Below are 13,137 nucleotides of genomic sequence, written 5' to 3'. Positions count from 1 at the left end.
GGCCTTTCAACTGCTAGAACAGTATAGCTCCCATCCCTCTGTAACTTAGGTCCCTATAATACCATTTCAAGACCCCATAAAATGCGAATTAACCTGGGGAGAAACTGGAACCACAGGTTTAGTCCAGGTTAAAAAGATACCTGGGAAGATGCAGACCTTCCAGGAATGTCCTCATCTTCCCAGGTATTGGGCCTGTGGAGACTGCTTCTTGAGATCGCCATCTGCAATCCTGGGGGCAGTCCTACAGCCATTCCCTCTCCGTGGACTCTGGCAATCTGCGGAGATCGGATGGCAGTGCTATCCTCCTTTCCCTGGCACCTGGTTCACCATTTAAAAGAAACATGGAAAGCTTTCTTAACAAGGCTGGATGCTTCTCCGTGCTCCATGGTGCCTCCTCAAAGCTCCTTTTAATTATTTAGATTCACCGTGGAGCACGGAAAAGCATCCAGCTCAGTAAGGAAGCTTTCTTGTTTTTTCAAACGGTGAAATGGATACCAGGGATGGTAGAGGGCCGGGTGCCTGTGTTCACCTGGTCCAACACAAGTTCAGCACAGGCGGGTGTCTGGTCACCCCCTTGCTGAAAAGGCAAGATTTTGGCCCCCTGTGTGGCCATGAACTATGCATTTGGGACAATATAGAAGGGCAGATAAGCTGCTAGGTCATCCTTCTTTCGAGTTCCTAGCATCCACATCTTTAAAATGGTTTTGGGCTCTTTATCTGCCTCCTATATGCATTACCGGGCTGTGGCGCAGGCTGGAAAGCAAGCCAGCTGCAACAAATCACTCTGACCAAGAGGTCATGAGTTCGAGGCCAGCCCGGTGCCTGCGTCTTGTCTCTGTTCTATGTCATGGCATTGAATGTTTGCCTTTATGTGTGCAATGTGATCCGCCCTGAGTCCCCTTTGGGGTGAGAAGGGCGGAATATAAATGCTGTAAATAAATAATACTTTAGTCATATGCTTAATCTGGATCACACTGACAACTGAAGTACGTTTCCTGGTTTGGTTTATACTAGATTTACCTAATGTGCATCTATGCTGTTAAATTAATACAGTTTGGCCCCACTTTAACTGACATGGCCCAATTCTATAGAATTCTGGAGTTGTAGTTTGGTGAGACCTAGCACTTTTTGGCAGAAAAGATTTAAGTCCTTCTAAAACAACAACATAATTGACTCCACAGCATAGCACCATGACAATTAAAGTAATGTCAAATTGCCATAATTCTACAATGTCTGTAGATATCCCCTTAGTCATGCAGGGTGTCCTGTAAACTTCAGGCTGAACTGGAACATTATGCTTGTGGTGACAACTCTGCAATTTGTATACAAAAAATCCCCCCTATGTGTTGTAAACTTTATTGTATGTAGCCAAATGCTTGTACAATATATTACATGCAACATGAAAAATTACTGTGTAGACTGTTTGTCACAAGTTACCACAGCAGTTAACTCTGCTCACATTGAATACTGTACTACTTTACTTCATCAAAATGGGACTTGAAAAGGGGAAAGTTTACAAGCACCTCTTTAATTAACTTTAAAAAACGAAATGCAGGCAAATGTACAGACCAGTTTAATCTAACAGGATAGTATTTTTCTTCCAAGGGGTCCTGATTAATTAGTATCTTTACATTTTATTTAGCAGTCCATTATCTTAGAGAGAGGAATAAAGAAATGCGCTCAGCCAAAACAGAATCAGGAGCGATATAACTATTTGCTTTGAAGGGAACAATCAGTAAAACTGTACTGACTTCTGCTAACTCAAGCATGGATGAAAAGGGCTGATAAGCAGCAACCACTGGCTGACTTTATTTTATCCACATCCAAGCAGCAACATTAGACAAAATTGAAAGTGCTCTTCCTAGCATTTTCTGGTGTCCTGTTCACTCTTGCGTAGTCACAACTGAAAACTATATAACCTTGATTTCTATTCCACCCTGCCATTGGCATTCTGCAATTACATACATTCTGTATGCATTTCTTCTTTACAAAGCACACAAAATTGGTCTCATGCCCCCTCTGACCATTCTGGCATTCAATCAACAAATGGCTAGTGAATATTTCAGTGAGGACTAACAACTTCCAGTAATTTCTCCCAAATGGATGAGACCAACAGCCCATTACCTGGGGTGTGATCCTGGATTAAGTCTCCGTATTCTATAGCAATCTTGCTGCCAATGTTCCAGTCAAAGTCATCTTCCAAATCTTGTCTAAGTCCACACACAGAACTCCATTCTTGGCCTTGAGTCTCAAAGTTACAGCTTCCTGGGACAGTGGTGTACTGGCCTACCAAACAAAGGGGGAAGGTAAAAAGTACATTCATTTACTAATAATTAATGTTCTTCATAGACAGCTGTTCAGCACCCAGTTCACAAAACAGTTTAGATTTTTTTTTAAAAAAATTACATAATTAAAAAAAGCAGCTGTGCAAAGGGAGAAATCAAATTTAGAACATTATCACATGAAGCCACTATTGGCATATTGGGATGAGCACCTTTGTTATTTTACCCCTTTTCCTTCGCACAATTGCATTTTGTTATCACACCTCTTCATTCGCACAATCAATAGTCCCACAACTGTCCTTCTGCCCTCCTAACTTCACCTTCCCACACTTCTACTTCTCCATATTTTAGAGCAATATCACAGTATCAACACTAATTACCAAAAAAAAGAGGCAAATATAACTGAAAAAATATTAAATGAACATAAAACAGACAGCTCTGGAATTGTGAGGGAGAAGGGAAGAACATAAAAGGAGAATCCCCTTCTTCCTTGATGTCACTTTATTGCTGGCACATCTGCACAGAATCAGAATGGACCCATTGCTCTAGGTAAGCAATGGGAACATTGCGGAATTGCGAGGTACGGATGGGTTTTGCCTGTCAATATTAGAGAATGGGTTAATCGTGGAGCAGAAACAGACTGGTGGCAGGATATGCATAGCAGTAGGTAATAGTTACTGTCACCAAAAGGTGATGGTCCAGTTTCAGTGGCAGTTTAAACAAACAAACAAACAAAACTAGAAATGACATAAAGTCAGCAGTAAGAAAGCCCACATTTTAAGGTAAATTCAAGTCATCCTGCACTGGTGGAAGTGGAAACAAAATAGCACAGCTTGTGCACAAGACTCAGTATTGGCAGATTCAGGGTATTCCTGAGCTTTCCAGTTATGATAAAAACAAAAATAAAAAATCCAAACAGATCATAAGTGTCTAAAGAAATCAATCTAAATCTACAGGATTACTTTTGGTATCTTCAACAACCAATACTGTAATAGAATTCACCAGCTCTGTTTGCAGAGTAGAAGCAAAGGGGATTTATTTCTCATGTGAGACCAATGGAAAACCATAAAGTATTATAATTGCAGTACTATTTGTTGAAGTTATTCCCAGCTGAATGAATAATGCAATATTACTCGTAGTTAAATGAGATTGTTGACACTGGCCAGGCCTGTATGAGGGAGATGCATGAGGAACAGTGTTCTTTGCATTGCCAAGTAAGCAGGTACAACAATGTTACTACAGCTCTAGGTGCCACAACTTCATATGTATAGGTTTATATATTTGGTTGTTTGCCCAACTGGACTAGACCACTGAATTAACAAAACAAGTCAGCATGTATGCAACTTCCTTTAATTCAGTGGGTCTACTCTGAAGATGAGAAAGTACAGCTGGTCCAAGGTTACAGTCAGTTTCTTTTTTTTTTTTTAAATAAATTTTTATTCAGATTTTCTTACACATACATACAGTACAGTAAAAAATAAAAATGGAGATGGTTCACAGGGGTTGGTGAAAAGGGGAGAAGAGGTAAAGAAAAAAAAAGGGAAGGAAGAGGGAAGGGGGGGGAAGGGAGGGAGGGGATACAGAAGTCCTTCCGCTTTCTATTCTTTGTGGGCTAGGTTTTGTTCCATTTCTTTCTTTTTTACATTTATTGGACTAGTTTTGGTCATTGTGAGTGTCCTCGGATTCTTCTTTGCTTATTTCTCCTTTGCCTTTTCCTTGTATTCTACATATTTTTCCCAGTTAGTTGATTTTATTGTATTACCCCTGTTTATTTTCATTAGATATGTTAATTTGTCCATATCATATATCTCATTCAATTTCTCCAACCAATGTTGATTTGTTGGTATTTCTCTTTGTTTCCAATATTTTGCAAAGGTTATTCTTGCTGCTGTCGCTGCGTATGTAAATATTTTGTCCTCATTTGAGTTCAATTTCATTATACTCTCTGTCAACCCAAGTAAATAAAACTCTGGCTTCATTGGGAATGATTTTTGTAGTATTTTCTGTGTTTCTTCATGTACTGCTTTCCAAAATGATTTTGTTTCCGAACATGTCCACCAGATATGAAAGTATGACCCTTCTTGCTTTTTACATTTCCAGCATTTATTGTCTGTGTTTTTATACATGGTTGCTATCTTTTTTGGTGTGATGTGCCATCTATGGAACATTTTGAGCCAGTTTTCCTGTAAATCTGAGGCGTACGTATATTTTTGTTTTATATTCCATATTGCTTCCCATTCTGACATCATAATTGAACGTCCAATATTCTTTGCCCATTTTGTGGCACATATTTTTACATATTCTATCTCTGTAGACCATTCTAGTAACTTCTTGTATATTCTCGCAATTTCCTTCTTGCTATTTTGCATCATGGTATCCCAGAAATTTTCAGTCTCATTAAATCCTATTTTTTTATCTTTCCCAAATTGTTCTTTTAGCTGGGCATACTGAAACCATGACATTTTGTTGTATTTTTGTCTTATTTCCTCTTGTTGTTTTAGTTGAAATTGCCCATCCTTTTTTCTTAATATTTCTTTGTATTTTGGCCATTTTGTCCAATCCAAAAAAAATTTCTGATTAGCTTCCAAAGGTGAAATCCATAGGGGTGTCTTCATATATATTCTTCCCTTATATTTTTCCCAAGTTTTTATTAATGAGGATCTGATAAAGTGATTTCCGAAGTTTTTCTCTACTGATCTTTTACCGTACCAGAGATAGCTATGCCATCCCCTCCTCAAATCAAAGCCCTCCAATGCTAGCATACTGTTTTTTTCTAGGGTTGCCCAATCCTTAACCCATGCCAATGCACAAGATTCATAATATAATTTTAAGTTCGGTAGTCCAAATCCCCCTCTTCTTTTATCATCTGTCATTATTGTATAATTTATTCTTGCCTTTTTTCCCTTCCAAATAAATTTTGTGATTTCCCTTTGCCATTCCATAAAAAGTTTATTGTTCCTTATTATTGGAAGATTTTGGAACAAATATAACAGTTTTGGTAAGACATTCATTTTTATTATTGATATACGTCCTAAAATAGAGATTTTCAGGTTTTTCCAGTTCTGTAAATCTTTTTTAATTTCGTTCCATTTCATTTGGTAATTATTTTTCAGTAGGTGTGCATTTTTTGCTGTTAACCAAATTCCTAAGTATTTTATTTTAGGTATTATTTGGATGTTTGCCACTTTCTCTATTTCCTCTTGTCTTTTCTTTGGTATGTTTTTTGTCATAATTTTTGTTTTCTTTTTGTTTAGATAAAAGCCTGCCACTGATCCATATTCCTCTATACGGTCGAGCCACTTTTGAATTTGGTGTTTCGGATTCTCAATAATACATATAAGGTTGTCAGCAAAAGCCCTCGTCTTGAATTCATAGTTTTCTATTTTTGTTCCTTTTAATTGATCGTCCTTTCTGATATTTCTTATTAAGATTTCAATTGCGAAGATAAAGATTAATGGTGATAATGGGCATCCTTGGCGAGTTCCCTTATTTATTGGTATCTCTTTCGTGTATTGACCATTTACTAAAATTCTTGCCCTCTGCTCCGTGTATATCGTTTCAATCGCATTGTAAAATTGATAACCTATATCAATTTCTTTAAATAGTAATTTGATAAATCTCCAATTTAGGTTGTCGAATGCTTTCTCTGCGTCGATCGAGAGTAGTGCCAATTCTTTTTGATGATGTGTTTCGTAAAATTCTATTACATCTACTATAGTTCTCACATTTTCTTTCATATGCCTTCCCGGGAGAAATCCTTTTTGCTCTGGCCCAATCCATGTTGTTAAGAAGTTTTTGAATCGATTTGCCAATATGTTCGTAAAAATTTTGTAGTCCAAATTTAATAGCGTAATTGGTCTGTAGTTTTTTACCTCCGATTTATCTGTATCTTCTTTGTGAATTGTGATAATATCTCCTTCCTTCCACGATTCCGGAATAATGTTTTTTTCCAATACCTGGTTCATTAGTATTTTCAAAAATGGGATTAACTCGTCTTTCATAACTTTGTAGAAACTTGCGGTAAATCCGTCTGGACCCGGTGCTTTGTTAGGTTTTAAATTTTTTATTGCTTTCTTAATTTCTTCTTCTGTTATTTCTTTATTGAGATGTTCCCTTTCTGTTTCCGTAATTTTGTCCAGTTTTTGTTCTCCTAAATATTTTGTAATCTTTTCCAAATCTTCCTCTTTTTGCTTATACAATTGGCTATAGTAGTTCCTAAATTCTTCTCTTATTTCTTCATCTGTCGTATACTCCTTGTCTTTGTCTCTGATTTTATTATATGTTGTTGCTGTTTTTTCTTTCTTATCTTCCTTGCCAGCCAGGGCCCTGGTTTGTTTGCGTTTTCAAAATTATCTTGTCTCACATATTTCAATGATTTTGCTATTTTTTCCAAATCTAGGTGATGTTTTTCCTTCTTTAGATCGTTTATTTCTTTCTTGATCTTTTGGTTCTTAGGTTACAGTCAGTTTCTATGGTCAAAGAGGATTTGAACCCTGGTCTCCCAGAGATTAAAAAGAATCTATGAACTGCGGATGCAAGTCAGCTGCCTGTTTGCACCTTCTTTCCATTTATTCCTTTTTGAAGTAAAGCAAGTCTGTTTTCAAAGGATGGGGAAAGGATTGTTCCATTTGTCTTTAAAATTGCTTTTATTTCAATATGCCATGGCGTTTGACTAGATGGTTCATCAACAAGGAGGCCTGCTATTAATAAAACCTATGCATAATTGAATGCAGTTCAGAAAAAGTAAATGTGCTTTCAGTCTGTGTGCAGTTTCTCTTCCATCAACAACATTACTGATTTTAAGAACTTTGTGTTACTCTCCATTTGGAAGGAACAGGACCACTTCTCTCATTAAACTTTTTAAGGTCTCACAGCAGCAGTTATACAATGGGTCCAGTTCCAAGGTCCCTGTGGACACCAAAATCAGTGAATGCTCTTTTGGGAAGGCATGACCTTTTAGAGATCATAACATTTTGGAAAACCAGGAATCTCTACAGCCTTTTGGAAGCGACCCTTTCGGAGATTAATTGGCATTGACTCTATTTGGAATATGATCTTCCTTAGAAGAGTTAAATACTCATTTGAGTGAATCTTTTCCTTAGTTGTAAACATCCACTAGTATTCATGCAAGGCAAATTAGGCTTCTCAGTTGTTAGACTGATATACCTGGTTATCTTTCTGAACTGTTAGGAACAAATATATGCCAGTGCACAAAATATATAGCAGATCTTCAGAAGTGTTATTTCAGTTGCCCAAAAAATGTATACTTTACACTAACACTGACAATTGCCTACTGTACTGACTGACCTCTAAACTGTCAGAGCGCGCGGTTTGGATAAACACATATGCAGCGGAAGATCAACGAAGAATCACTGGCACCAATAAAGAGGCTGTAGCCTGTTTGGCTATCTACAAAAGGTTTACTAACAAACGGAAAACTCTCAAGACGATATATACAGACAGAATGCAGAGAGCAGAGGGCAGAGAGAGCAGAGGGGAGAGAGAGATAGACAACGAGCTATTTATAACCACCTCTGCTGTCTGATGCAATACACAGTTAACTCTTTACACACTCGCATAGTGGACAGCAGACAGAGCATGATGCAATCTCCAGCTCACATTGCAACACTATAACTCAATTACATTTAAACAACTCTATATACAATCATTCCCACTTCAACATAAACTGTACTGCTTCTGATGCAAGCTGGCTTTTAAAACCGAGTCTCAGTCTGAATAGTCACAGATCTGGTCACATGGTCTGTAATTCCTCCCACAACCTCAAACAACATAGAGTTGAGGGAAACTTGCATACTAAATCATATACATACAGTATAGCAAGCAATCACAATTATATACATAACAAATAACTAGTATAGAAGGCTTGTAGAAGGTTGCTATTTCCAACATGCTCCAGTCCCATTATATACAACAATGTAGTAAAATAGTGCCCTTTAAATAAAATGGCAAAATCAAGGTTTGCTTTTGGGATTTTCAAGTCATGGAGGGCTGAAACTGTGAATGCGGAATCCATGAATACAGAGGTCTGACTGTGCATTATTTCTGTCAAAATTAACTAAGAAACCCAAGATGTCAAAAATGATATAAACCTGTTCACTGAGCAGAAAAGGGATACGAAATCTTACCACCCTAAGGTAAAGGTAAAACACGCGCTGAGGAAAATAAATTCCTTTTATAGCACAATCATATACACATCTACTCAGAGGTATTTATTTATTTATAATATTGATATGGCTGCTCATTAACATATTGCTTTGGGCAAAACTGAGAATAAAAACTGAAATGTAGCAATGTTATGATAGGATTAAAATATATCAAAATATTAAAATGCTCTGGGGGAGAGTTTCCTTTTTAGAAGTGAGGGAAATGTGACCAAGAAGAACTCAGAACTTAAATTGTTATATAAAATGAAAGACGGTTTAAGAGTTCTAGTTGGGTTAAAAAGGTACATATTTCATACTGAAAATACAATAAAGAGAGCAGTGAATGAGACAGTCTGGGGAGGTCAGTAGGGTATATCATCAAATTTAAAAGGATTTTTTTCACATATGCTGGTTAAAATACCGTGTTTCTCCAAAAATAAGACAGTGACTTATATTAATTTTTGCTCCCAAAGATGTGCTAGGTCTTATTTTCAGGGGATGTCTTATTTTGCTCCCTCCTTCTCCTTAGTGCCACATGTGCCTTCCTTGGCTGCGGCTCTCTCCTCCTAGGTCTTACTTTCAGGGATGTCTTATATTTCAATAAAGCACAGATATCTATATCAAAATGCTACAAGAATGGTATCGATAGAAAAAAATTAAATGTATATGTTCTCATACAGATTTAAATGTGTATATTCATAAGACAGTATGCTAGTATTGCTGAGTATTTTCTTTACAGTCCCAACTGGGTACTATCTTATTATGTAACACATAAAGCAAAACATGCATCAATCTTCCTATCATTTTTTCTATCGATAGATGTCTTATATTTGACAATTCTCCAAAACCTCTACTAGGTCTTATTTTCAGAGGATGTCTTATTTTCTGGGGAACACGGTATACTGGCAGATGTTATCTTTAAAAGTAACTTTTCTGAGCTCTGGAGATAAGAATTTAGTCTCTGAGCATGTCTTTACAGTCCTTACTGTGTGGGTAAATCCAATTAAAGTTTGCATTGAGAAAGGTTGAGTAATACTCTGGAGTTTCAGCAACACTTTGGAGCAACCCTGTGGTTTGGGCAAACTGTGAAAGCAGGTCCAGGTTCAATGCAGATCAATCCACTGTCCATATGGGCTGCTGCTGCCATCCCATTTTTCCTGTACAGCAGGAAAATAAGTGGTGGGTTGGAGATGAAGTGGATGGCCCCATTTGTTACAATTGTAATGAGCCCTCAGACAGAAAGGCTACAATCCTAATGTATTTACTATGAAATAAAGAGCACTGAATGCAGTGAAACTTTGTTCTGATTAGACGTGTAGGATTGCTTTGAGAGTGCTCAGGATCAGAGATATGTGCCACAACTCCCATTGCCTACTGAAGCAAGCTTTCTGCTTTTAATGTCTACTTGTACAGAGCCTTTTCATTCTTTGTGAAAACCTATTTGTTACACAGTTTGGGCAGCTTTATCGAGGCTCAAACCGATATACAGATGGGACTGTATGGTTATGTCCATTGTCTGTATAAGAAAAGAAAGCAGATGCGATTAGCAGTCCTTCAGGGGGTGCTTTCACAAGCCACTACAAAGCATAGTGTCCTATAATAGCATTACAGAATGAATCATGCTTTTCATATTCTTTTGCTGAGAGCATTAGATTCTTGATGCAATTGTTCACTTAGGGCAGCTAGAAAACATGTCAAAGAATGAAATCACAATGTGATTTTCAAATTATAGTTATGTGGCAAAGATTTATTTTCTCTTTGCCGAAATTTGCTTAAGGGGATGAAGCTACACTGTAGAATTAATGCAGTTTGATGCCACTTTATCTGTTGTCACTCAATGTTATTAGAATCATGAGAATTGTAGCTGGGTGAGGCAATAGAACTTTTAGACAGAGGGGCTGAAAGACCTTGTAAAATTACACCTCCATACAATTCCATAGAATTCGTTCAGGGAAAATGCAGTCTTATAAGAACTTTAGCCTTCTCTACCAAAGAGTGCTGATGCCTCAACAAACAACAATTCCCATGATTCCACAACATTGAACCATGGCATTTAATGTGGCGTCAAACTGTATTGATTCTACAGTGTAGATGCACTCTTAGTTATCTTTCTCATAATATTAGAATTATAAGTACATTAGCAGGACTGCTTAGTATATTTAGCGTAGACACTATTTCTTTTCCACAGTGATGTTAATCTCCATTTGTTGTGCTGCTGGTGGTTATTGTTCCACTATTTGAGTTATTATTATCAGCAGTAAATGTTGTACATGTGCCTACCCACACATGTATAAATAAATATGCTGCATGGCAAATATTTTCATGGTTGAAGATTCAACCTGGTAGCATGCATTAGCTACCCATGGAGGCATTTGTCTACACACATACACAGTAGTATGTCACAATTTCTGAATTATATGGTAAAACTCTTTTGTTTTACGTTTTCTATAATGAATGTTTCCCTCTTATATATGCATTTGCTTCAGTTTCAATAGCATTCTCTTATCTATAACAAAGAAGGAAAGCAATGTAATCATTCAAGCTAATTGGGTCCCGGGGGGGGGGGGCAATATTTAAAGGCAAAACATGTTGGATGAATGCAGACTCAAGTAAAAATGTTTTGTTCTATACAAAGTATTAACAAGTAGTATGAGCTATGGCCCCACTTGTGATCTTTGATTTTGTCCTAAGGAAAATAATTTACATGGAACAACAGGAATGATTTCTTTGTTCCTAACTATTGTCAGGACCCAGACTGCAGAGCACCAATAACCATGCGCAGAGACCAGAATCTATCTAATATCTTTATTAAAGGATTATATAAAGTCAATAAAAACAAGTGAAGAATAAAGTTCAGAAATAGACCTTTCAGGAAAGGTCAAATATAGTCCAGGAAAATAATGTCCAATAGGAGATATTAAGGTCCAAAGTTATAATCCAATAACCGAAACACACACTCTGCCGAGCAAAGTGTGGGGAAATGACAAGGTCCTTTAGTCCATTGAAGCTTGACAACAGGGCTGGAAAACAAACTAGATTCTTGGCAAACAAGACTTGATACAAGGCAACAAAAAGCAAGAACAAGGTCCGTGGCGAGGTCCGGGGAACAAGGCAGGCTTGGAACTAGAACAAGGTCCGTGGCGAGGTCCGGGGAACAAGGCAGGCTTGGAACTTGGTCCTGGAAACAAGGAACTGGAGTAGCGTAGTCCACACACGTTCTCACTCCTCAAGCTGACGAATTGACTCCGCAAGGATCTCTTTGGCAGAGAAGGCTAAAGATTTTGTAAAACTTCAGCACCCATGATTCCATAGTACTGAGCCATGTCAGTTAAGATGATGTCAAACTGCATCCATTCAACAATGAACCCAGAGTTAGACAGTAGATTGGACTCAAACCTGCACATTCAGGTTTGCAAACCCAGAGTTCTGCCTCAAAGAATTAAACCATCCTTATATGGATTTTCTATAGAAACATGTAGTGGCAGCAACCGAGCAACAAAAGACTAGGACAGTCATACAAATTCATTAGTACAGAGCAAACATGCATAGATATTCTTTTATATCTTATTCGTGTGTTTTTTTATCTGATCAATAGAAGGTGTCAAAAGCTTTTCAAATATGGCTCAGAATGTTTTGTATATGTAAAATCACTAGGAGGTAACAACATTTTCTGTAATGAAGATATGTACCTTTATCTCATTGAGGCCTTATGATTATTTTTCGACTTTTCCTGTCACAATTTGTACTCACTTTAAGCTGCTTGGTTCTTCTTTTAATATTAAAAATCAGCTATATCTTTCTTTTTTGATAATCTGTTTAAGAACTGAAGAGTATTTATTTTTGCTGAGATGTGAGATGGAAATAGTATTCACATTTGTCTGTAAGGCTTTTTTTTGAGTGAGCATGCTGAGGATTGGCCCAGAAATGGCAATACGTTTTGGAAAATGTCGACAGGGTACAAGGTGGAATTTGAGTTTCTCAGAAGTTTCTCTCTCTCTCTCTCTCTCTCTCTCTCTCTCTCTTTATGTGTAGGTAACAACCATAACACAGCTGAGTAAAACCTATTTTAGGAATAACTGCACCAAGACTTTTTTTGATTCAGCAAAAATCTCCAGAAATAAGGAAGTGTTGAATCTTGAACACAAAGGGACAGCATACTTATCATTATCTTTCCCCAAATAGCTTTAAGAAGCTGTAGTTTAGCACCTAAGATTTTTTGCCCCTTCAAAACTCAACTTACACGAATGCAGATATAGAAGTACTACTTACTGCAATCAGCTTCATCTGACCAATCTTTGCAGTCAGGCTTGTAATCACAGACAAGGTGAGACTCGATGCACTGCTTGTTCTTACACACGAAGTCAGTAACAGCAGGGCACACTCCAGAATCCTCTCCAGCTGAAACCAAAAGGACAGCTAAATCAATACTTTAATTAAATCAAAGAATGCCCTTTTTGATTTGTTTACCCATTATACACCATCACACGTGTGATTTACTGCTTCCAACAGATGTTATTCAATCCCACTTGTTTTTAAAGACAGCTTGTACCTGCTTAGACTACTTTATTGTCCATACTCAGGTTTTAATAGATGGGAAGCTTTCCACAGACTGGAATACAGTTCAGTTGTGGACTAGGATAAGTCTTCATTGCCCTTGTTAGATTCCAGATACATGACAGTACAATAACACT

General features: G+C 37.4%; 1 protein-coding gene across 1 annotated transcript in view; it reads right to left on the bottom strand.

Moving 5' to 3' along the window:
* malrd1 (MAM and LDL receptor class A domain containing 1) overlaps positions 1–13,137 on the bottom strand; it is a 225,812-nt gene that overhangs the window by 78,414 nt on the left and 134,261 nt on the right. The window contains exons 22-23 of the mRNA XM_062984307.1: positions 12,716–12,844; positions 2,125–2,286 (exon numbers count right to left, since the gene is read on the bottom strand). Coding sequence (XP_062840377.1) covers positions 2,125–2,286; positions 12,716–12,844 — 291 coding nt within the window. The remainder of the gene's footprint in view (positions 1–2,124; positions 2,287–12,715; positions 12,845–13,137) is intronic.

The sequence above is a fragment of the Anolis carolinensis genome, chromosome 6 (assembly GCF_035594765.1).
Source record: "Anolis carolinensis isolate JA03-04 chromosome 6, rAnoCar3.1.pri, whole genome shotgun sequence".
In the NCBI taxonomy this organism is placed as follows: Eukaryota; Metazoa; Chordata; class Lepidosauria; order Squamata; family Dactyloidae; genus Anolis; species Anolis carolinensis.
This window is presented reverse-complemented; position numbering and strand designations above follow the sequence as displayed.